This window comes from Eretmochelys imbricata, chromosome 10 (assembly GCF_965152235.1).
Source record: "Eretmochelys imbricata isolate rEreImb1 chromosome 10, rEreImb1.hap1, whole genome shotgun sequence".
NCBI lineage: Eukaryota > Metazoa > Chordata > Testudines > Cheloniidae > Eretmochelys > Eretmochelys imbricata.
In genome coordinates this window covers 9,420,819-9,444,929 of record NC_135581.1, presented here as the reverse complement: position 1 = coordinate 9,444,929, position 24,111 = coordinate 9,420,819, and the positions used below count along the sequence as shown (strand labels likewise).

The window sequence follows — 24,111 nt, the reverse complement described above, 5'->3', positions numbered from 1 at the left end:
TCACCACCACAGGTTTGGAGGTTCCTCAGCCACTCTGCTTTTAAACAAGGTAATTTCATCCAAGTGCATCATGGGGACATCTCTGATGACCTCCGTCAAGTCCTCATGTAGTAGAGGGAAAATGATGACATTTAATGCAGGGCGGTCTGCCTGGAAACTAAATCAGATACAAGTTATTAGCCAAGGAGAAATGCTAGTTCTGCAACAAGAGAAAAAACTTGCACGGGTAGAGTAGGAGGCGGCAGAGGGGGAAGGGGAGTCTTGCCGAGACAGGAAATCAAGTTTTCCCACCTGTGTGGGACTTTATTACCTTGCAGTGGGTCCATGTGGCTAATTTAGGAGGCATCGGAAAGGAGTCCTGATCCAAAATGGAGATTGGGAACCACAACATGGAGCTCTTACAAGAGGAGGAAAGGATCCTCAGAACTTTGAATGAGAGATTCCTTAGCTGAGTAAGATGCTGGTGGGTAGCCACTTAAGCTCTCACTAACAATGGCAGGTTGTACGGCCTGCAAAATCCGGACTAAATTGTCTGGGATTTGCCCTAGGACTGGGCCTGGGATTATCACTGAAGGGTCAGTTGTACAGCACATGGAGGACAAACGCTGCGGTCAGAGAAAAAGGAAAGCTCTACTACTGCAGATACTCAATGTTTATCCACGTTAGAATAACACACTGGCAACAGTGTCATTTTTAATAAAAGTCACAACAGCCTGTGACAGATACACACAGTTCCAGTCCTGAGGAAACCCAAAAGCAAACAGCCACATTTGCCACTAGAATTTTGGTTTACTATCTTTTTAAATCTATTAGCCCTTTACCTCCACTGCTTTCTACACCAATCTTTTTAGCCTCAGCCCCTTCTGCTCCTAATTTTTTTGCCACCTCGTTCAGCAGACGCTGAGCATCACAGACCTTTCGATGGAGAGCAGACTGGTGTGACAACAGGAGAGACAGGAGCAGCAGGGTTGTAATTACAGAGCAGGAAAAACAGCAGAAGTTAAATCCATATGCAATATTTTTGAAATTAAAGCAGGCCCAGATAGCAAGTACTATGCATGACAGCAACCCAGAGAAGTAACAGAAGAACACAGATATTGGGGGGAAAGGGAGGACAGATTACAGGGTAAGAGAAGACCATCAGAATGAGGACAGGTAAGTCTTTTAGCATTGATTGGCTGATTGAGTAGAGCCATGTCTAGGTTGCTGTTATTAGAATAGACATGCAACCATATCTTAAAACACATGGGTTATTGCTATAACCCTGCTAGCAATCTCCCTGAGCAGTGCGTCCAGAGTTTATTCCTTAACTGTTATAGGGTAGGCTGGATCCACGTTAGAACATAAACCCACTAAGGCAGAGCCTAGTTTGACATTCAGCCTGTGAATCATGTGTCTGAACTGTAGTGGTGTCCGCTGTAGACCAAGATTATTGTCTACACAATTCTGAGCACACCCATCACGCTAAAATTATTATCCATATCATGGTGATACAGGGCTGCAGGAGTGATCGTAAGTTCAGGTGCTAGAATCCCACATGAAACTTCAGAGTAATTGTTCCTGATTAAAGATTAATGCTGGCAGATATATCATGCTGCAGTTCGATCCACAAGAGGCTCGCATTTCTCTCTGGGTGACGGACCTAAGGAGCACCTCCCACAAACGCATTAGTGCTTCCTTCCATGCCAACTCTTACGCACGGAAACTTGTCCCGAAACAAATCCATAAACCCGTCACTCTTGCCTCCAATTCCCATCTCAGGACCTATTTCTGCAGCAATGCTTGCAAGAAATTAGCCAACAAATAATGGCTAGGCGAAAGGCAATTGGGTAAAGTTGGTATTTATGTAATTTGAACTCTAGAATATAGCAAACATATTGGATATTCTCTCCCCCCCTCAGCTCTTCATACGGTAGTCATTTAAGACCCACAATCCTGATGAAGAAGGAACCATGTTAATAACCTCACTCCCTCCCCCCCCATCACAAGTTCACTGGGGCTCAGTGCAGGGGTCCACCCACCCAGGCAGATCTCTTTTTAGGACTGGTGCCTTAGATTGTAAGTTCTTCATGGCGAAAAAAAAAAAAAATCTCCTATTTCTGTGTTTGTACAGCATCCAGCATAGCAAAGCCCCAATCTCAGTTGAGGTCTCTGGATGCTACCGTACCACCACACAAACGACAAACTATATTTATACATTAGTTAAAAAGTGGGACTCAAACCAAGTTTACACAATTTGCCTCAGAGTACTGGAAAAATACACATTAAATATGCCTTCCAAGAAGCCGGATTTATGGAAATATTTTTTGAAGAGCTTTGAACTTGATCTGCAGCAAAAAAAGCCAAAATATGCCTTTGAATTTTGTGATTTGTATTTTTTTAAAACTGGAAACTGTATGTTGCTCTGAAACTTATAAATTGCCTACCACAGCCAGTTTATGCCTGCGAATTCTTTCCATGTTCGATTTGCACAATTTAAAATGAAACGCACATTGTTTACCATTATTCTCAGCAATGTGTGCGTGCAAAGCCGCTGCTTTAGCTGCAAATTTCAAAACAACTTTTAACGAGCTGCTGTCACAATGCTAAAATGGGATTAGCATTTCCCAAAAGCAGACTCCTCTACAGATGCTGTATGTATGTTCCTTCAGTCCTCTGCCGGAAGGCAATTCCATTCTTCATACACCTGTCCAGGTGGGCTAGATTAAGTGAACAGCACTTAGTACTAGCACTAAAAGACCCCAGGCATGGGGTGGAGAAGGGGAAGAGATTGAGTTAATGAGTTGCAGCATAGCTGCTGTAATCTTCTTGAAGATTCTTCCCTCACTCCACACTTGGATGAATTTCAAACTGGATCTACCTCTGAAAGTCTATGGTGTGGTTAGTGAAAACCTGTCAGATGGAGGGAGACGTGGATTTGGGGAGACAAAAGAATTGCAGCTCCAGACTTGAATCCCTGTTCTATTCCAAGGAAAACAAGCCAAAAATTGTGAATGTTGCTTGCTTTCTCCTACAAATCAATCTCCAAACTAGACTCATCATGATTAATTACATGAAAGTAAGTTTTCTATGCAATTGACTAGCTGGCTCTTTAATATTTATCCTTGGGAGGGGCGGGGGGGAAATCTCTGGGATAACAAAGAAAAGGACAAGCTTTCCATAGCAGCCTCTGATCCAGTATACTTAGCCTCAAACCAACAAGAGCTCAGTAGCACTTTATGCAAAAGCAGGTTTCTGAAGATTATGTAAATTTGGATGTGAAAATCTGCAATTGGCTATAGTCATCCCTGGAGCTCAAAAATGGACACACCGATTGTGATGCAGGGCACACTTCAAATTCATTCTGGCATTAGCAAAAGCAGGACCCTTGCCTTCCTATCCCGTCCTTTAATTACACCTAATGTACTGAAAAAGGCTGTTAGCCAAAAAGGGTTAATGGAGCTTTGTTGCCTGCCCCAAAATTATGTCAGAGCGAGCGTGGACTGGGCACAGTAAGAGTATTTTCAAAGGAACAGTCTGGTAAATAACCTACACTACAATCTCAATTATTTCCAACTGGCACGGCAGGATCCAATATGTAGGTCATGGACAAAGTCAAAAAAGGAAGGAAAAGTTGAAAGCAAATCTGTACTTCAATCAGATTTCCTTGATTTTCTGCAGGACAAAAGAGTCACTAGGCTGAATTCATTATCTCATGGCAAACACCCATAGATGTGTTGTCAGATGTACTTTTAAAGTGGAAACAGAATGAGCCCCTTAAACTCCACCTACTAAAGTTGCATAGAAAGGACAGCTGAGAACAAGCGAAGTTTAGCAAAGATTATGCAACACTAGGGCACAGATTATTAAAACCTCAATTTAGTTATTTGCATTGCAGTAGCTCCCAGAGACTGTCATTAGGAAAAAGGCCCCAATGCGGTAGGCACTGTGCCAACTTATTTTCTCTTGGTTATAAGGAGGAACTTTGAAGGGACTTGGTGACATCCTGCATTGAAACAAATCTCCCAGAGACCTCCAGAGGAATATAACAAAGGTTCTGTATGTTACACATCTTCTGAATTTGGCACATCACTTCACACATGCCCGTAAGTAGGTGTAAGGGCAGCTAAGCTGGTATAACTTACACAACGAGGGGATGGAGGAGAGGTGTGTAGCACGAAAAGCAGCTAAAGGACGACTCCTCTAGCTCCTCTGCTAGAAGATTATGGCAGGATCCATGAATCCACAAATTCAGGACCTGGGCTACGGGGGTCACGAAGACACCAAATTTAAATCCACGGGGGGGGGGGGGCGGGGGGAGGGAGAGGATACCATCTAGGAGTTTTGGGACCCTACATGGAGACTAGGGAGGAAGTAGTACTGGTAGGGAGCCAGGAATGCCATGATTTGGGGGGAGCAGGGTACCCTTTAGTTGAACTGGATCCAGTCTCCATTTAGAATTAATCCACTATTCTTCCAATCCTACCACGCTCTGGTTTACCTTCTGCCAGCCTCTCAGTGTGTAAATTATACAATCTTAGACTCCTTTACACCCACTTACCATTTTGTAATAGCACTTACACATCACTTCTAACTTTGGAGCATTACTTCAGAAAGCAGCTAATTAACCAGGAAAGGGGAATTCAGTACAACTCAAATTTTGCCCTATATCTGGTCATATCAATTTGTTTCAGCCACATGTGTACATATGTGCACGCTGTTTCATCTTAAACCAGAAACTCCAGCAGTTTTGTTTTCACTGGAAGAGACACTTGTGATTTAAATGTCGGGCTGAAGCCTATAAGCGATGCCAGGGCTTGAAATCCCCTTCCCTGATGCGCGGCATGGCAGAAGCTACAAAGAAAACATGAGCAGCAGGGCACACAGTTCATAGTGAATTAATTTAGTATTAAAAAAGATTGCGAGCCAGAGTGCTAGACAGGTCATCTTAAGTGGCATGACATATATGCATTTTTCTCCTCCTTCCAATCACACCAAGCATACATACCATTAGGGTCTGCTGCTTGGGTCCTTTCCAGCACATTCCACTGGCACTAGGAAATGTCAGTCGTCATATCCTGCTATGACAGTCTCCAAAACAAACATGCATGCGTGCGCACACACATCTCCCTACCCCAATAACTTCTATGGGGCTAATTTCCATCCGTACCAAAGCTCTGGCTCCCTGGAACGTGCTGGTATAATTATCCCCAAGGTGCCTTCTTTCATGAGACAGAGAGCTCCATTTACATCTACCTGTCCTTCACCGAGTCTCCCGAGAGGGGTACAAAGCTGGTTTGTAGCCACTGTAAAGTGGGCCAATTCCCCCGTGCCATTCTTGCTGTGGACCCTTTGGAATATCAATGATTAGCAGACTCCAGTTCATAACCCCAGAGCAGGAGTTGCAGTCAAGAGCTTCACAGGAAAGCAAGATTCTTGGGTTCATTAAAATACCCACAATTTGTTCATATTCAGCAAAACCAGCCACATTTACAGTACAGCTCTGTTTTGAAAGCACTTTCTGGTAGCCAGGTCTCTTCATCCCCACATCTGCTATGACCGAGCTGTCCCCAATAGCATCCTAAGGAACCCCATAATTTCCCTCATTTTAAGACTCAACTACAGCCTCCAAACTCTGACCAATGGGTGTGGACAGGACTCTTTGGAAGCCAGTCAAGTAATGACAAGCCAGATTATCCTGCTGCTTGTCCCTAGGTTTCAGCGACACAATGTCATTTCCCAGCAGGGAAAGGATAGTGTTGTGGGTAGGAAACGTGAACAGGCAGTGAGATCTGTCACACTCACTGTCTGAGCATGGGCAAATTACTTCATCTCTCTGTGCCTAGGTTTCTCCATCTGTAAAATGGGGATGATACATCACTAACTCCACATGGGTGCCATGAGGCTTAACAATAGAGTGCTTTGAGATTCTGGGGTATTGAAGAAGTGGAAGTTACTATGCCCACTGAGCTGCAGACCAAGCAGTCAAACATGAGTGGGCAGTGGAGATTAAGAGACGAGAACCAAAGGAAAGATGCCAGCGCACCCCACACAAGTCCTAGAGCTGCACTCTGCCAGAAGAAGCTGAAACGCATTGGGAAGTTTTTTCTTAACATCTTCCGCAGATTAAGATGTTATTGCAATAGCTGCTCAATTAAGTGCATTTCCTACTTTGGAAACACATTAAAGCTACGTTTCTGTTCAAACCTCTTCATACCCACGTTCATGTATGCAAAGAGGCACCAGGGCACAGATTCCACTAGGACTGCATAGCCAGGAGAAAGTAAGAGATCATGCTGCACAGGCCACAGGGCTATAGATCTATTTGAGGAAGACTGTGTCCAGACCACGCAATCCTCTAACACTTCCCCAACTGAGTACCCGCCACAGCATGCATACAAGTAATTAGGAGGAGTGGTGCAGGCTAACAACAGGAATGCAGCCAGAAAGGGGACAGATGGGTGGCCCCCAAAAAGAAAACATTAAAATGCCATCAGGGATGCACCTACAAATCAGATCAGCTTGCCCATAGAGCTATATCCATATCTGGCCCATGTCGAAGCTAGGCAGTACTAATGATGCCCAGAATACAGTCAAATTTCACCAAGCACTCCAACAGGTAATGTAAGTGGACAAGGATGCAGTTTATTATTAATTCAGTCTGAGACAGGATGATTCAGGGGTTTCTAAGAGCAGGAAACAAACAGATAATGAAAGCTGGAACAAGGTTTGAATGATTCACTATGCCAGTCTAGCGATACATTAAGCCTTCTTGCAATCAGAGGCAGAGACTGAGTCCACAATATACTTAGGCTAGTGAAGTGGGTTTGGCAGCTAACGTGCCAACACTGGGTTCACAAAGAACAGCAGTGTACTAGGAGGTCGTTTCTCAAGGTCAGAAAGAAGTGGAGAGAAGAGAAGGCAAAGACTCAGCTTTCAATCTAGCATAAGCCATAGGCAGTAATACCCGCTCTTTGCAATGTCAAGGTAATCGCTAACATCCAGGTGGGCAGCATAGAAGAGAATGGTGGAGAATTTTGCAGAATACACAAGGAAGATTTGTAATTTTGCACTAGCTTCTCACCCTCACAGGATTTCACACACCCCCGCCCCCCCGAGCTTTAGCTCTGCAAGTCAGAGGTAACATCCATAGGAGCCATTCAGAGTTTGAACCAAAATTGGAACTGAGCATCATGCGGAATAAGAATCCACTGGGTCAAAAAAGTGCATTCACTAGAAAGAGGTTGACCAATTGGGACTTTCAGAGAACAGCTACAATGATTAATGGGGTGGAGGGACTGACATCTGAGGAAAGTGAGAATTAAATAGTCATAAGCTAGACTAAATGACAACTAAGGAGAGTCAGGGGGAGGGGAATTGGGTAAACTTAAAATGTTGGGTGTAACCGTCAACATAGGAGAAAGTATTTAGGAGGATCCAAGAGTTTAGGGTTAGAAAAGGATGAAAGTGAGCAGAGGAAGACTTAGGCTAAATACTAGAAAAGTTTCCTAACAGGGAGGTCTAATCAGACTGTGGAATAGCCATGCCAGGGAAGTGGTAGGAGTCCTATTGCCGAAGTCCATTCAAACTAGACACGGCACTCCATTTACAATGCTGGGAAGAACCCTACACTGGCATGGGGTTGGAAAAGGTGACTTGGTACTTCTTTTCCTCCTCTCTCCCCAGTCTCCAGTTCCTAGGATTCACAATTGGGGCTGGGAACAGTGGTGGCTAGAGGAATAGAATTGTGGAGTCAGTCACTTTGCAGCATTGGTGTACTACTAAACACAACATTTTAAATGCACAAAGCACTGCATAAACAATCTTCAACACCTCTATGGAGACAGGTAACCAATACAGATGGAAAAACAGAGGGAGAGAGGCTGACTTGTCCCAGGCCAACAGCAAGACAGTTATATAGCCAGGACTGGAAAACAGGAGTGTCTGGCTCCCAATCCTGCATCAGTCCCCCAGACCACCTTGTAACTAATGCTGCTAGAGTAGCTGGCCACTCCCTCGCTAGCCAGCAGACTTCAATAGTCGCAGCAAGTATAGGGTACTACAGTAATGCATTCTCGAGACAAATAACTGTACCAGGCAGTGCAATCACCACCCTTCATCACATACCTCTTCAAAACACTGCAGTTAGTCTGAAACCACAAGCTGTCCAGCTCTGATCTGACATCTCAGTCTTAACTTAATGATCTCATTACTATAAATATCATAACTCTAATGTATTCCTTGATGTTTTAGCTTTATATTCCAAAAATCCTCAATGATACTTCTCTCTGATAAAGGCCTTTTTAATCGCTGAGATATAGTTGCCTTTCCAGTCTATTTCTATGGTGTTTTGTCAGGGACTTTTCAGAGATTTCTACTATTTACTATTGAAGCGTGGCTGAAAATTGCTGCAGTGATAGGTGCTATAGGTGTAATATTCTAAAGACTGAGTATTACCAGTTGCAAATGATTAAAAATAAACTGGGGGGAAAAAGTCTCTGGAGCCAGTAAGACATTTGCCAAACATTTAATACCACACCTCTTTCTGCAGTCCATTCTTTCGCTGGTAAACTCCGCAGGAAAAGGAACTTCTCTTCCGCATTTGTGAAGTACCATGCCCATTAATGGCACCATGTAGAAGTACTATGCAAAAGTGATTTGAATTCCATCCTTTTCTGCAAGATTTCTGGGGTGAAGAACTACATGGCCCGCAACACACAAAAAAGTCAACATTGGTGGTAGATCTACTATATACCACAGCTCTATCTAGTGGAGCTTTATGAGAACTACAATTCAAAAATCTACTCTGGGAAAGCAGCTTGGAGAAGAAAGCAATGTCCTAACGCTATGGAAGTGTCTGGCTGGAATAGGATTTGACACACTGGCTATGTACAACTATTTTTAAAATCTACAGCAAGAGTTAGTAAAACAAATCCCAGAAGGAAGCATTTAATTTTGCCACCCGAGGAAACTTTCTTGCTCAACAGAATTAGTCAGACTGGAATCTAAAACCGTCATGCTCCATATTCATGAAACATAATATTTACAGTACGGTTCTAGAATTAACACGTGGAGCAGTGTTAATGGAACGCCTACTTAAGTAAATGTAATGCCCATCTGGAGTGAAATATTTCAAAAGTGTATTTCTGGTTGTGGTAATGTGCAAATCTAAAAAGGAAACAGCAGTATTCTCATTCGCTCCATTTTTAGCTAGGTACTCAGATGGTCGCCATCACCAAAGAATCTGGGCCTCCCACAATCTTTTTATATATTTATTCTCACAACATTCCATGAGGTAAGGCAAAGCCACGATCCCGGTTTCACAGATGGGGAATGAAGACACAGAGATACTAAGTGATTTATCCAAGCACACACAGGAAGTCTGTGGCAGCACAGGGAACCGAACCTGGGTTTCCCAAGTCCCAGATTAATGCTCTAATTAATCCCTTCCTTTCCTAAGAGGGACTCGTGTGCTTGGACAACATGAGAAGTGAATGATACAACACCCCTCTTCCCCCATCCCACCCCAAATGCCAACAAACATATTTGCTTACAGTGATATAGTTAGTCTCCTCTGCAGTTCAGAGGAGAATGTGGCCTCGTCATCCTGTTTGCTGAACTATCGGGGGGGGGGGGGAGGGGGGCTCCATATCAGTTCTACAATCTCTACTGTGTGCCAATGCAGTGGACACAAAATTATATCAGAGGCATCTGGAGGAAAAGGTGACCACCACAGCCAACACATGGATAGCAAACAGGTGAAGGAAGCTAGAACCGAATACCACAAACATACCAATGTTTAAAAGCTCACAAATATGCATCTACATTAGAGACTGAAATAAACTACATGCATAGAGACCATTAATACTCAGCTACCAACTGGGACAACTGTATTTCTGAAGCTGGCTACACGCCAACATTTACACAAAACCTTCCAGTTATAAAGTTGTCAAGAGTCAGGACCCAATATATTCCACAGCCATGGAAGGCACCCCCTACCACAGAGCTGTGCTCCAAAATTTAAGTTTTCGTTTAAAATAAAAATGGTTTCTACCCCTTCTGATGGGAAGAAAACCTTGAAAACATGAACCAAATGTAAACTGAGGCAGCAATCTCTTCTTGACTCTGTAGACAGCCTGACACAATAGCTCTGAGAGGTGTGAACTGTCCAAATCTTATGACTGACAATAATTTAAGTTGCAACATTGTTAGCTATTTCACTAATCATTATAGCATAAGCATCCAATCACTGTAATACCTCTTCTTCACTAATGACAAAAACCCCAACTATCCCCCGTCAACTGCCAGTAAACTCAGCTTCACCCCTGCAACTTTTATGTTACAACTGTTCTGTTCATCTGAACATCTCTAGTGCAACAAAGATGTTGGGACATAAAATAGAATTGAATACCAGTGCATTCAGAGAGGGTACTGCACTGATTTAAATATGAAAATTCATTTGTTAAAAGCCTACACTTAAGACAATGAGATGATCCTGCTGTAGAACTCCCAGCTCACATCATAGTGCTGCGGAATCCAGGAACCTTACCATAGAACGAAGTCCATGAAAAGCTGGGCCTACACACCTTCTTGCCTATAGTAGCCACGAGACTGAAAGGACACAATTATCAACCTCTTCATCTCTACCCAACAGGAGCTAAACTTCTGGGCCTCCCACTAGTCAATCAGCGAGTTAGGCACAAATATGATCCCCATTGTACAGATGAGGAGAAAGTTGAAGAGAATTAATTGAGGACTTAAAGCAAGGCCATACCAAGCTGGTATTGAAACACCAGAGTTCCTGGCTCCACTCCCCCTGCAGTCCATCTACCAGACAAGGATTCTTAAACTTTGGACATTTGAACAGTGTCTCCTAAACACCAACATTCCTCTTTATGATTATGGGCCACCTCCCCTCCTGCTGACAGTCAATCAACATCCCTGTGAAGGCTGCAGCAATTACCTACACAGAAAAATAGTATTAGAAAAATAATGTATTTTCAGCTTCTTCTAAATGCAACTCAGCAGCTGGAGAGAGAAACAGCACCACACGACCAGTCCGCTCTCCCCGGATCACCAGCATGCGACCATGGACCAGCATCCAAATATCACTGCTCTAGACCATGTTTTTGAGCACTCCAAACTCTAAAGGCTCCAGCAAGATCACCTCTGCAGCTTTAACAGTAAGCTTTTCCAGAGTCGCCCTTCAAGTCTCCAAATCCCTTTAAAACAGGGATGGGCAAACTATGGCCTGCGGGCTGCATCCGGCCCATCAGAACTTTTAATCTGGCCCTCGAGGTCCCACCGGGGAGCAAGGTCGGGGGTTGTCCCGCTCCGGCGCTCCAGCCAGCGAGCGGAGTCGGGGGCTTTCCGCACGGTTCCCGGAAGCGGCGGCATGTCCCCACTCCGGCTCCTACATGTAGGGGCAGCCAGGGGGCTCTGCAAGCTGCCTCTGCCCCAAACGCTGCCCCACACAGTTCCCATTGGCCGGGAACTGGGGCCAATGGGAGCTGCAGAGGCGGTGCCTGCAGATGGGCCTCGCCTCCGCATAGGAGCTGGACAGGGGAAACATGCTGCTGCTTCCGGGAGCTGCTTGAGGTAAGCACTGCCCAGAGCCTGCACCTGAGCCGTCCCGACCCAGCCCCTTGCTCCAGCCTTGATCCCCCTCCTGCCCTCCAAACCCCTTGGTCCCAGCCTGGAGCACCTTCCTGTACCCCAAACCTCTCATCCCCAGCCCCACCCCAAAGCCTTCACCCCCAGCTGGAGCCCTCAACCCCCCCGGTGCCTCAGCCCTGATGCTCCTCCCACCCTCCAAACCCCTCAGTCCCAGCCCAGAGCAGCCTTCTGCACCCCAATTCCCTCATCCACCAGCCCCACCCCAGAGCCCACTCCCCTAGCCGGAGCCCTCATTCCCCTCCCCTCCCACCTCCAATCTTTTGAGCATTCATGGCCCGCCATACAATTTCTATACCCAGATGTGGCCCTTGGGCCAAAAAGTTTGCCCACGCCTGCTTTAAAACGACAATTAATCTCACTTAAGGTGCACCTCCCCATTCAAAACTAGCCAACCCCAAGACCCTCCAGAATCCAAACCAAATCATCTAGTCCATAGCAGTGACAGAGAAAGTCCCAATGTACTCCCACATGGCTCAGAGGGAGGGAAGAAAAAGAAACATTCAGCTTTGAGAGTCCGCGCCCTGTTCCCACACACACTAGCCCTTCATGTTTTCTGCCCTTACAGAGCCCATATAAATAATTTCCAAAGCAAAATCACTATTTTCTTACTCTGGAATAAAGATATTTTAATGTCATACTTGCTGGGTGTTTTCTGTAGTATTAGATTGTTGGATTTGGGGGTACAATACCAGCATGCTAAAGAGCTACACTGGGCAAGCTACAATCATCATCCGAAGACCTAGCAATGAACTAGCTAGCAAAAATAAGCTCGTCTCAATTTTACTGTATATCTTTTTACCCTCGCAGCTGCGGATAAACCACAGTCAAGAGAGTCAATTATTGACCCCATTTGAAGGCATATTTGTACAAGGACTAAAATGGTAACACTGGAGAAGTCACATGGTTAAAGACTCGCTGATGTGGCATGGAAGCTTTCATGTTCTGCTTACACATCATTTTCTGTATTTCTTTCCTTGTATTTTATTACTAGAGACAGTTGCACGAGAACAGAATCTTTGTTGCTTAGGAGAGCATCTGCTCCTGCTGCTTATCCTCTTCCTGAAGTCATAATCTTACGTGACATCAAAATAGTTTCCAGAGCCACCAATTACAGTGTCAGAGGATTATGACTTCAGGTGGGGAATTAACAGCAGGAGCAGATGCTCTCTTTAAAAAACCCCCAAAGATCCTGTTTTCATATAAACATCCCTATTAATAAAACACAAGGGAAGTATAATAATATGACAGGCAGAATTGTTTCTAAATATAAGACAGTTTTCAGCATTTTCCACAAGGCATCAGCTGCTCTTTGGAAAATTACTGGGTGTTAAAATATAAAGAGACACAGAATTTACAAAAGTGATATGTAGCACAGAAAAGAGGAGGAGGAGGAGATCTGCAATACGGGTGAGGAATAGCATAGTTCTGCATAATAAAATGATATTAAAATTCTGGCCAACACTGCAATGACATCTCAAACAGGCATGTAGGAGAAAGCGGACAGGGGATTTTTGGATCTTTCCAAAGATCCCCATGGCACACAAATGAATTAGATAAAGAAATGCCTTTACAGATATGACAGCCCAGTAAAACACAAAAAATGATTGACACATCACAGGGACTTTATTTACTCAGATGTTGGTATGTTTTCCAATAGCTACTATCCCAAAGGAACAGGCATGCTCCTAGAGGCAGTAATAAGCAGTCTCATACATAGTTTGCTAGGTAGATAACACAGTCATAGCCTCTGCTGGATTTAATCCTAGAAAACAAGTCTGAAGCTGGGGAAGGGCTGGGGTAGAGCTACCATCTAGGATGCAATAATAAATAATAATAATGCCATTTGATTTGAAATTTTTATTAAAATGTAATAAAGAAAACACACCTAATGCCTTAAGAAAAAGGAGAGGGGAAAATAGCGTGAAGTCTCTGTTGAATGGGAAATATTTTGTGAGCTGGCTGCCACCATGCCAAGTGTAATTAAAAGCTTTATTCTCAAAAGGAGTTCACGGTTCATACACAAACGCTTCCCACTATGTGAGCTTCAGAACACTGCAAGGGGCTAGGCAAGACTTATTTAAGAACTGCCAAAGATGCAAGGGCTACACCAAAAAGAACCCCCCTTAGCCAATCAGAAGGCTTTGAAATGCTCTACTGGGGCACTATCAGAAAGCGACATTCACAAGGGATTAGCGGTCTGTGAATGAGCTGTAGTTACTTGTGGGGAAGGAGGAAAGGCTCAAAGTCGGACATCTTCAGTACTTAAAATGCTGCCAGATGTTTTTTTTTTTGTTGTTTACATGAAGTTGTCACTTGATCATGTAACTGTATGATTGAAGCTTCAAATCAATCACGATGGGACAAGCGGATTAAAAAAACCGTACAGAATACTTACAAGTAGCTCATTGACTGGCTCTTATTAAAATGAGAGGCCACCCTTTGTGCCAAGGAGTTAAATTTCACCTGTCAGCTTCTTAGCATGCTAAAAGGCCAGGAGAACATTACACAGTGCTCCCACACTTGACCCATATATAAGATGGAGGGAAAGGCAATGGGGATAAATCCTGAACAGCCCCAGAAATCCCACCTCAGCCCCTTTCTCACTCACCTCCGTACAATGGACTGCTGAAGATTTTTGCAAACTGTGAGAGATTCTCCCATAAACATGTGGCACATGATGACCTCAAGGCAGTTGGCCATGAATGACATCACTGCATCAGACTGCAGAGTCCCACTCCGGGAGATGATACAAAGGCGCTGGAGAGAAGAACAATGACTCAGTGCCTGGAAGAACTGGGTGTTAGCACTGAAATACGGCTGTTCTAGCCTGCAAGAAAAAACACAAACAAGTCAGAGGATGAATTTTAATTCTGCTTTAAAACAAGTGGGGGATGCAGCATTCGTATGGGGCTATGAATGGTGCAATAAGTGTCTCCAATTTAGCCATGTGTTGCTCCCACTTGAAAACAGCTGGTGGATTCAGAGATCAGGAATGGCCTGGCACTATCTATATACACAGTACACATGGTAGTCTCATATCTAAGTGGGAGCACCATAGCAAAGGCGATATTCCAATCTCAGCCCTCTTGCTTACAGAGCGCTACCCTTCAGCAATGAGCTGTTTACATGACAGCGGCAAACAGAGACTGAGGCAGGCCCAGACTTGGCTACGTGGCATCTGGTCAGAAGGCTAGTAGCTGGCATGGACCATGGGGCCTTGCTGCTCCAGAGGTCCAAATGCTGAGCAAGCTAGTCACCATCCTCTAGGCAACAACCTCAACGTAAGACTCCAGGCAGAGCGAACCAAGTATGAAAAACTGATTCACGACGGACACTGATGGAGACCTAGTGCTTTTGAGCCACGCGGCTGAACATCTTCAAGCCCTGAGAGGTCAGCAGAGAGGAGCTGGAGAAAGAAGAGGGGTCAGAGAAGAATCTGTCAGCACAAGCTTCTATGTGACCTCTTCTATATTTCACATGGGCTGAAGAGTTGGTCTGGATTTGATTAAGTAAAGGAATCTGACAGTCAGTCTGCAGCACATGGACTATTTCAGAAAGAAATGTGTCAATTTGAAAATACACAGTGGAAAGTACTAAATACCTCCCCCTCCCTTTCGGAAGTTTCTGGAAGCTATCAGTTTCCATGCTGTAACTTGCAGCCTAACCAGATTCTGCATGTACAAAATAATAATTTTACAGAAAGTATCTCCACTGCAAAAGGTCAGTGTCACCTGGAAGATATGGCTGCTCAGTCCAGGTTTGCTAGAAGGATCTCAAAGCCGTTATGAGACTCAGTCATTGGGTCAGCAGAGCCAGGAGCTTGGAGATGTGTAATCCATTAGATGACAACTAGCAGGCAATCCCACCCTGAACTGGATAATCTCTATCCAGCCTTTCGTGGAATGGGGGCATATCTGAGCAACTCTTCGTCCTGATAATTGTTAAGTCATGTTTTGCGAGTCCAGAACTTTCTGGCAGTAAGGACGCTTGTGGAATGGTGTTTTTATTTGATAGCTACCCAGCAATTCACCATAGAGGTGAGCAATACCTGGCTGTCACTGAAGATCCTGCATTACACTCATTTCTCCGGTTGTGTTAACTGAAAATCAGAAACCTGCCTGATTTATCCAAAATATGTCATCATCCTAATGTGAATCTGACACAAAGACACACTGGCTCCCATTTTCTGGGTTAATAACTTCCAAACACAGGTAGGGAAAGTGGCAGAAAAATGCATACTAGTAATACTCTATTTTATTCACTAGGTGACACTGCTGCTTTGTAACATCACCTGAATTTCTAGGCTTGCAGAAAATTCTTGGTGGTGGTGGAATTAGCCAAATGACACCCAATCCGGTTTTCAACAGACTTTATTGCCAGATTTTAAATGCTGAGCAGCCCCTCCAGATAAAACCTTCCCCAACTCCATTTGGAAAGTTATGACACCTTAAGTAGCGTTTCAGAGTAGCAGCCATGTTAGTCTGTATCTGCAAAAAGAACAGGAGTACTTGCGGCACCTTAGAGACTAACAAATTTATTAGAGTATAAGCTTTCGTGGGCTACAGCCCACTTCATCGGATGTACAGAATAGAACATATAGTAAGAAGATTATACATACACACACGTTGGAAGTTACCATACAAACTGTGAGAGGCTAATTAGTTAAGATGAGCTTATTATCAGCAGGAGAAAAAAAAACTTTTCTAGTGATAGTCAAGATGGTCCATTTAGACAGTTGACAAGAAGTTGTGAGGATACTTAACATAGGGAAATAGATTTAATATGTGTAATGACCCAGCTGGGAGTGGCTGGGTCATTACACATATTGAATCAATTTCCCAAAAGTTAAGTATCCTCACACCTTCTTGTCAACTGTCTAAATGGACCATCTTGACTATCACTAGAAAAGTTTTTTTTTCTCCTGCTGATAATAAGCTCATCTTAACTAATTAGCCTCTCACAGTTTGTATGGCAACTTCCAACTTATCTGTACGTGTATATCTATATCGATATATCTTCTTACTATATGTTCCATTCTATGCATCCGATGAAGTGGGCTGTAGCCCACGAAAGCTTATGCTGTAATAAACTTGTTAGTCTCTAAGGTGCCACAAGTACTCCTGTTCTTTTTTCTTAAGTAGAGTGTTCTTATGGCACTGCCATGGGAGACACACAGGCTTTTCCTTTGTGGGAAGCTGTACAAACCCTCTCCTCAGGAGTGGCCAGTCTGTGGCGCACAGGCATACCATAGTCCCTGGATGCAAAGTTCTCTGGGCCTGGCCAAATGGAAGCGACCACTGCAGGTCAAATTGTTTTCTCCAAAGATTAGTTTTGCGATGCAACTAGCTCTTTTTGGAGATGCTTAGCCTCTCAAAAGCTAGCTCTACATTAGAAGCCCTTTACCAGTATAGGGATACCAGTACATTAGACTGGCAAAACACTCGTACTGTGGACATAGCTATAATGACAAAATTGTGCTTTGTACTGGCATAAAACCGACCCCCAAGTGAAATAAGCTATATCTGTAGCTTTGCCAGTATAGTTGCATCTGCGCTAGGGATTTTTGCTGACATAACTATGTCGGCCAGCAATCACGCCACTGTCTTTTGTGCCAGCAAAAGCCCCTCGTGTAGACAAAGCCAAAGGCTAAGCTGCTCTCCTGTCTTCTACTGCCGCTGTGTATGCACCTGCTACAGACAGAAGATGTCAGTCAGAGCTCTGAATCCAGCAGTTTTCACCAACACAAAGATGTTTTTAAAAATGTCTTTTAAAATGTCTTCTGCAGTTTCCACAGTATGCATCCGATGAAGTGGGCTGTAGCTCATGAAAGCTCATGCTCAAATAAATTGATTAGTCTCTAAGGTGCCACAAGTCCTCCTTTTCTTTTTGCGAATACAGACTAACATGGCTGCTACTCTGAAACCTTTAAAAGGAAAAAGTTCTATTGACCTAAATGCCATCTGCAGACCTCATGAAGAAACCTGTTGTGAGAATGTTGACAGAATTTACACCATGTCATTTTCATCACTGTTATTTAGCTATAGCTGAGGTTTCTTTATGTACCTGGATGAGACTTGCTACCTTTGTTTGGGAGAGTTAAAGCATTCAGACTCTATGGAGAAAGGCCAATTCAGAAGCAGCAATGAAGACAGCTTTTGGAGGGTAAATGTTCTGTGATGCTGGGCAGCATAGAGCAAACACCAGCTAAGAGATCTAACCAGAGGTTCGATAAGAGAGCTCTTTGTAGACCAACATGTTAACTTGTAATGCTCTGCACTGCCAAGACGCAGTCTTAGGAATATGTCCTCCTTGGAGCCCACAGGGGCTTGAGGGTATACTGACTACCTCTGCTTCTCAAGGACAATACAGGACACACCATCCACGCCCATCTCAACAATCCTGCTATTCAGGAGGAAAACCCTCTAATTTTCAAGCCAACACAGCTTCCTTCCTTGGGACCTAGAAACTAGTATACTCTCCTCCTTACGTTGGTCCAAAAAGATCCCCCTCTTCTCCACACACACACACACACCTTTCTAGACACGCATGAATGAAAATGGAGATCAACAACAGGCCCTCACCTGAGATCCCTCAAGCACTTGCAGTGTTTCAGCATGTCCATGAGGGCAGACATATAGACCACTTTTCCCATCATGCCCAGATTGGCTAACGAGAGAGTCCGCAGATGCTGGCACTGCAATCCAATGCTAACAAGCCCAGAACCAGTCAGGATATTAGGCATCTGTGCTAAAGTGAGGTTCTGCAAAAAGTTCAACTGGCCAATGGCAGCCACCTCTGAATCCCCAACACTCTGTGCCCGGCTGCAAGGGGGCAGTGAGTTCCGAATTGCTGGCTCATTCCGGGGCATGGCAGAGGAAAAGCTGGACCCAATTAACTCCAAGTTTTTCAAAAATGGGAGGTTCTCCAATAGAGTCCAAAACACAGAGGATTGAGACTTCTGATTTGACTGCTCCAAGAAGTTCTTGGCGTATGTTGGCACCCCGATCCGGATTTTCTTTCCAAGGCCTGGGGACACCACATTAGTCACAGACTGTACAGGTAGCTTGTCTGTGTTTGTAGGAACATCTGTGATGGAGCAAACTGGCAGCGCCAAAGACAGCAGGTGCCTTAGCCGTGCCAGGAGCTGGCACAAATGCTTCCCTAGGCTTTCCGAGCTGTGATGATGGGCAGCAGAAAGATTCAGATGTCTCAGATTGCAGCAGGAAACAACTAGACTCTCCAGAATGCTGCTGTCAATATCATCTTCTGCCTTCCGAAACAAGGAGTCAGAAGACAGACAGTGAATGCAGCCACTGAGATTCAAACTGGTCAAGCTTTTGAGATCCTTCCCACCATTAATAACCCGCAGGATCAGGTGGCCACCAGATAAGGTGCAGCGGCTGAAGCTGAAGTAGAAAGGGTTGTTGAACTTCAAGTGCTGAAGGAGGCCAGATCCATTAATCCAGGATTTGGGCAATTGCAAAGCATCCAAACATACATTTCGAGCCATGGAGTCCAAAAGGTTTTTAGTGGTTCCACTCTCTGCAAAACTGCCAGGGGCAGAAATGAGAAAGGCATGAAGATTCTCTGGGGTCCGGTCACTTAGCACTGCCAGATACAGTCTCACCACCTCCTGATTGACATAGCCAGGAGCCAACCTAGCATAAAAGACACGAAGGTTCTGGTAGTGGGGGACATTACTTTCACCCACCATCAGCTGGCCAGACAAAATGAAGCCTTCTCGGGATCGGTCTAGGATCTCAAAATAGAGCAGCAGTTTCTCAAGGCTGGTGCAGCATGGAACCACCCCATACGACGGTGTGTAAAGGGTCTGCTTGAGCTCCAGTACACGACTAAGTGTGGCTTTACATTCACTGCTCAACTGGCTGGCATCAAAACCAGGGTTTACATCAATTGCCAGTGAGCGCAAGTGCTGGAGAGCAGAGAGCATCTTGGAGAGGCGGAGGGAGGTGAGATGGCAGCCAGACAAGTTCAGCTTCACCAGGTTCTTGCATCGTATTACATAGTCAATTGTCGAACTGGGCAGCCAGTAGCAGCCAGCCATGTTCAGCTGGTGGATCTCTTTTCCAATCCCCCTCATAAGCTGCTTCACTTTGTCCTTGTTGACCTGTATTTAAATACAAACTGCTTCAGTAACATTGAAGAGGATGATTATACTGCCTCACTTCTCTGTGCCTCAGTTTCCCATCTCACAATGGGGATAATGACACACACACCCTCTACTAAAGTGTTTTGAGACCCTTGGATATATATAAATATACAATATAAGTACTAAGTATCATATTGTTGTAACTGCTGGTAGTTTGTTTTACCCTTCAGACTTAGGATCTTGAAGATTACATTTCATTTAGTTTCTAGTTTGAGTCTGCATTACTGACTGACCCTAACAGGTGCTAAGTGACAATGACTGACAGGAACTGAGGGCATTCACCACTTCTCAGCTTCAGGCCCTATGTCTGCAGAATTATGCATCTGTAGAACAGCTCAAGTTGACAGAGGAACAACTGCTGCTTCTCTCTGCTTCATCCACTTTCCAGCCCATTCCACATTAGATGAAATATGCTTTCTCCCTTTCCTACACTTAGAGAGACAGTCAACTTAAAAGTCACACTTCTACCTGGAAGTTTTTTACTACCTACTATCATTACAACACTTAATATTTTCTATAACCAAGAGACAGAAAAATACATTTGTCGGTTTTAGTTTACTTTGTGTATTTGACAGCACTTTGTGTAGTCATTTCCCCCTGTTCATGTGGGTGCTTCACTAACACGAAGAGAAACAAATTCTAAAGAAATAAGAAACATTGTAATGACATCTTAACATTATCATCCTGGGAAGACAGAAATGATCAAATCTACATTTAACTTTTTTAAAAGCTACTTGTTTTCAATTTGTTACTATCCCTTTAGTTTATCACCTGCAGGCTATTACATACAATTTAAGGTTTTTTACAATATAGTTAAGTGATTTGGAATACAACTAACATTCTGAAATAGTTCTACTGTACATTCTAGTTAAGAATTTTTTTTAAAACAGCACTGTGGAAAACCAGAAGTGGTTGTAACATTGGCTTTCTGGATTACATCCTAAACCAAGTGATACTAGGTCTCTGGAGTAGCCATACTAACTGTTCTAATTCTTAAGAAATCCCCCCCTTCCCTCCAAGTCAGGGCTAGAAGGATATAACTATGTTTATGATTTGTTTTGTACTTGGAGAAATCAATCTGTCTTCATACTCTCAGAAGCAGCCCCCTCTGGCAGCCTGCCACAATCCCCATGCCCCATCTGGGCATAAAACCAGCTTCTCCCTACCTGATATTCTTTATGAAGTAGCACCGTGTGGGTTAAACTCTTGTCAAGACAAAGAGTTGCCAGCTTCCTGCAGGTTCTCCTCACATTCAGAACAAGGTCTGTGCAAGGAACATAGCTCAGGATGTGCAAAAGGATCTCATCTGAGAACTCCATCAGGTTGATGCCATTACTGTCCTCCCCAATCTCTGCACTCAGCATCTCCTGAAAGGATAGAGCAGCAAGTCAGTTCAGAAGCCTCATGGAGTTAATGAGAGACAGAGGAGAAAAAACAGACCTGGGAAGAACAGGATTTATAAAATAAGCCAAGGTGGAAATGGATGAAGCCTCACGTATTGAGCTATCGGCTACTACTGTCTACAGAGCCAAACTTTCCTTGAGATCAGATTTTGCACTCTTGCCTTGCCAATACTGCAATGTCTTCTCCCTGTTTTGCCAATTCATCAGCCTCCTTCTAAGTGCTGATTTAGAAACAGAATAAAACCCCTTTATGCTTATTCTGCTTTTGTAGTTTATTGCTATGGTGTTGTTACTAAACTAGTTAATTCCCAGTACTGCCCAAGACCTGCTTTGGAATTGGGAAAGTGAATTTCCCCTACTTCAGAAATGCAAGCTATCACCTCTATTCCCCCCACCCTCAAGACATTTGACCTAAGAAAGAATCTCTTACTTTGGCTCATCTTTTATACCACCATCTGCCTTCAGTTTATTTGTACATTTTACATCAGATGTTTACATCATTTGAAACTACAGAAATTGCAGAGCCATATTCCCTCTACGGTCAGTACAAAGCCATATTTCACCTCTGTTTTTCCTTTTTATCCTCTCCCTTGAGATCAGATGTCATGGCAAGAATTCCCAGGTAACAGACTATTAATCCCAGAGCTCATCAACACTGCAGCAGCCACTGGGAATGATTCTGTAGCAAAGTGATACTGCATTCTCCCTCTCCACCCAGGCCTGAGTGCATGGCGTTTACAGCATGCCTACACAGAGATAAGAACCAAACTAGATCATTAAAGACCCTCACGGAAATCCTGTCCCATTGAAATCAATGGGAGTTTTGCCACTGATTTTGATGAGGGCCAGGATTTCTTCTCCTGTCTTTAAAAGAGCTCAAACTGAGTTTGCTGAACTGACTGAAAGCCATGCAGTATCCTAAATATATATGATATATGAGTTTGGTTGGTCCTATGGTCAGACTCTGTTTTAAGAGTAGGAGTACTAGTGGCACCTTAGAGACTAACCAATTTATCCGAGCATAAGCTTTCGTGAGCTACAGCTCACTTCATCGGATGCATCAGACGCTGTAGCTCACGAAAGCTTATGCTCAAATAAATTGGTTAGTCTCTAAGGTGCCACTAGTACTCCTTTTCTTTTTGTGAATACAGGCTAACACGGCTGCTACTCTGAAACCTGTTTTAAGAGTCTAGACGTACATTTTCTAAACTACAGAGAAAACATTTTAAGCCAGTACAGAAAAATAAATACCCAGCACAGACATGGACAAATATCCCACCAACACACTACACTACAGCTAGAGCACTGAAACAGCTGAACCACTCCTTTAACTATCATTTCAGAAACCGTGATTATGCAGTTCTCATGGATAATGAAAGATGCATGAAGCAAAGATCACAATTTATACATTCCTGCTAACTCATAGAAAGAATTCATCCACGAGTAAGATCCTAGACAATTCCCCTTCCAGTTTAACTAAACAACTCACAGCCGGGCACTGATCGCCAAACATGGAAGTGAAAGGATCACCTAGCAGGCCCCAGAATTAGCCTAGCTTGATCTAAGGTTCCTTTCCATTCATTTTGACATTCTAATCCCTTCCATGGTGCTTTCATTTGTTCTAATCAAGAACAAGTATGACAACAGTCCTTGGGTCTCAAAAGAAAACAAAGCCAAACCAACACCAATAGGATCAAAAGAACTGGGGAGCAGGGAGCGTGAGGTTAGACTCATAGAAAGGTAGGGCTGCAAGGGACCGCAAGGGAAGAGTCCAGCCCCCTGCCCTGAGACAGGCCCAGATAAACCTAGAGCATCCCTGACAGATGTTTGTTCAGCCGATTCTGAAAAGTCTGCAAGGAAGGGGACTCCACGAAGTGACACTAGATTCTCTGGGGTCCGGTCCCCTCTATTCGACATTGGTGAGGCCTCATCTGGAGTACTGTGTCCAGTTTTGGACCCCACACTACAAGAAGGATGTGGATAAATTGGAGAGAGTCCAGCGAAGGGCAACAAAAATGATTAGGGGTCTAGAACACATGACTTATGAGGAGAGGCTGAGGGAACTGGGATTGTTTAGTCTGCAGAAGAGAAGAATGAGGGGGGATTTGATAGCTGCTTTCAACTACCTGAAAGGGGGTTCCAAAGAGGATGGCTCTAGACTGTTCTCAATGGTAGCAGATGACAGATCGAGGAGTAATGGTCTCAAGTTGCAGTGGGGGAGGTTTAGATTGGATATTAGGAAAAACTTTTTCACTAAGAGGGTGGTGAAACACTGGAATGCGTTGCCTAGGGAGGTGGTGGAATCTCCTTCCTTAGAGGTTTTTAAGGTCAGGCTTGACAAAGCCCTGGCTGGGATGATTTAACTGGGAATTGGTCCTGTTTCGAGCAGGGGGTTGGACTAGATGACCTTCAGGGGTCCCTTCCAACCCTGATATTCTATGATTCTATGACACGCGGGGAATGGGGATTGTCCCGCTGGGAAAGGCGCCAGCCTGCCCTCGAGGGCCCCCGCCAGAGCAAGGGGGCATCAGTGCGGCGCCCCCACCCCCACCAGAGAGTGGGGGCTAGGAGAGCTCAGCCTCCCTGGCCCACTCAGGACAGGGCCCTGCGGCGGGGGAGCGGAAGGGGGAGGCGGAATACACGGGGAAGCGAGGGGACGGTAGCGGGGAAGCGGGGCCGCAGGGCCCCTAGGGAAGAGGCTTTGTGGGGAGGGATGCAGGCAGGAGGGGGCGGAGTCGGATGGAGAGGGAGGGGCGGGGGTTGCTACGGGGCCGGGCCCCCAGCGTTACCTGTCCCGGGTCGAACATGGTCCCCCAGCAGCCGCCTCCAGAGCCCGGCCCGCCCGGCCGAGCCGCTTAAACAAGCCGCTTCCCCGGCTTCAGG

The 24,111-nt window shown here is 44.6% G+C and overlaps 1 protein-coding gene across 1 annotated transcript; it reads right to left on the bottom strand.

Moving 5' to 3' along the window:
- FBXL18 (F-box and leucine rich repeat protein 18) lies at window positions 1-24,111 on the bottom strand. Its single transcript, XM_077829090.1, has 5 exons — window positions 24,018-24,111; window positions 20,992-21,192; window positions 18,237-19,783; window positions 14,264-14,482; window positions 1-157 (listed from the first exon to the last, which is right to left on the bottom strand). The coding sequence occupies exons 1-5, from the start codon at window positions 24,033-24,035 to the stop codon at window positions 1-3; spliced, it is 2,142 nt and encodes a 713-aa protein (XP_077685216.1). The 5' UTR covers window positions 24,036-24,111.

Excerpts from the sequence above, each read along its gene's own strand:
- FBXL18 (XM_077829090.1), bottom strand. Across the intron at positions 14,483-18,236 it reads AAGTGCTTGAGGGATCTCAG|GCTAGAACAGCCGTATTTCA; the intron begins GTGAGGGCCTGT and ends TTTTTCTTGCAG. Across the intron at positions 158-14,263 it reads CAGCAGTCCATTGTACGGAG|TTTCCAGGCAGACCGCCCTG; the intron begins GTGAGTGAGAAA and ends TATCTGATTTAG.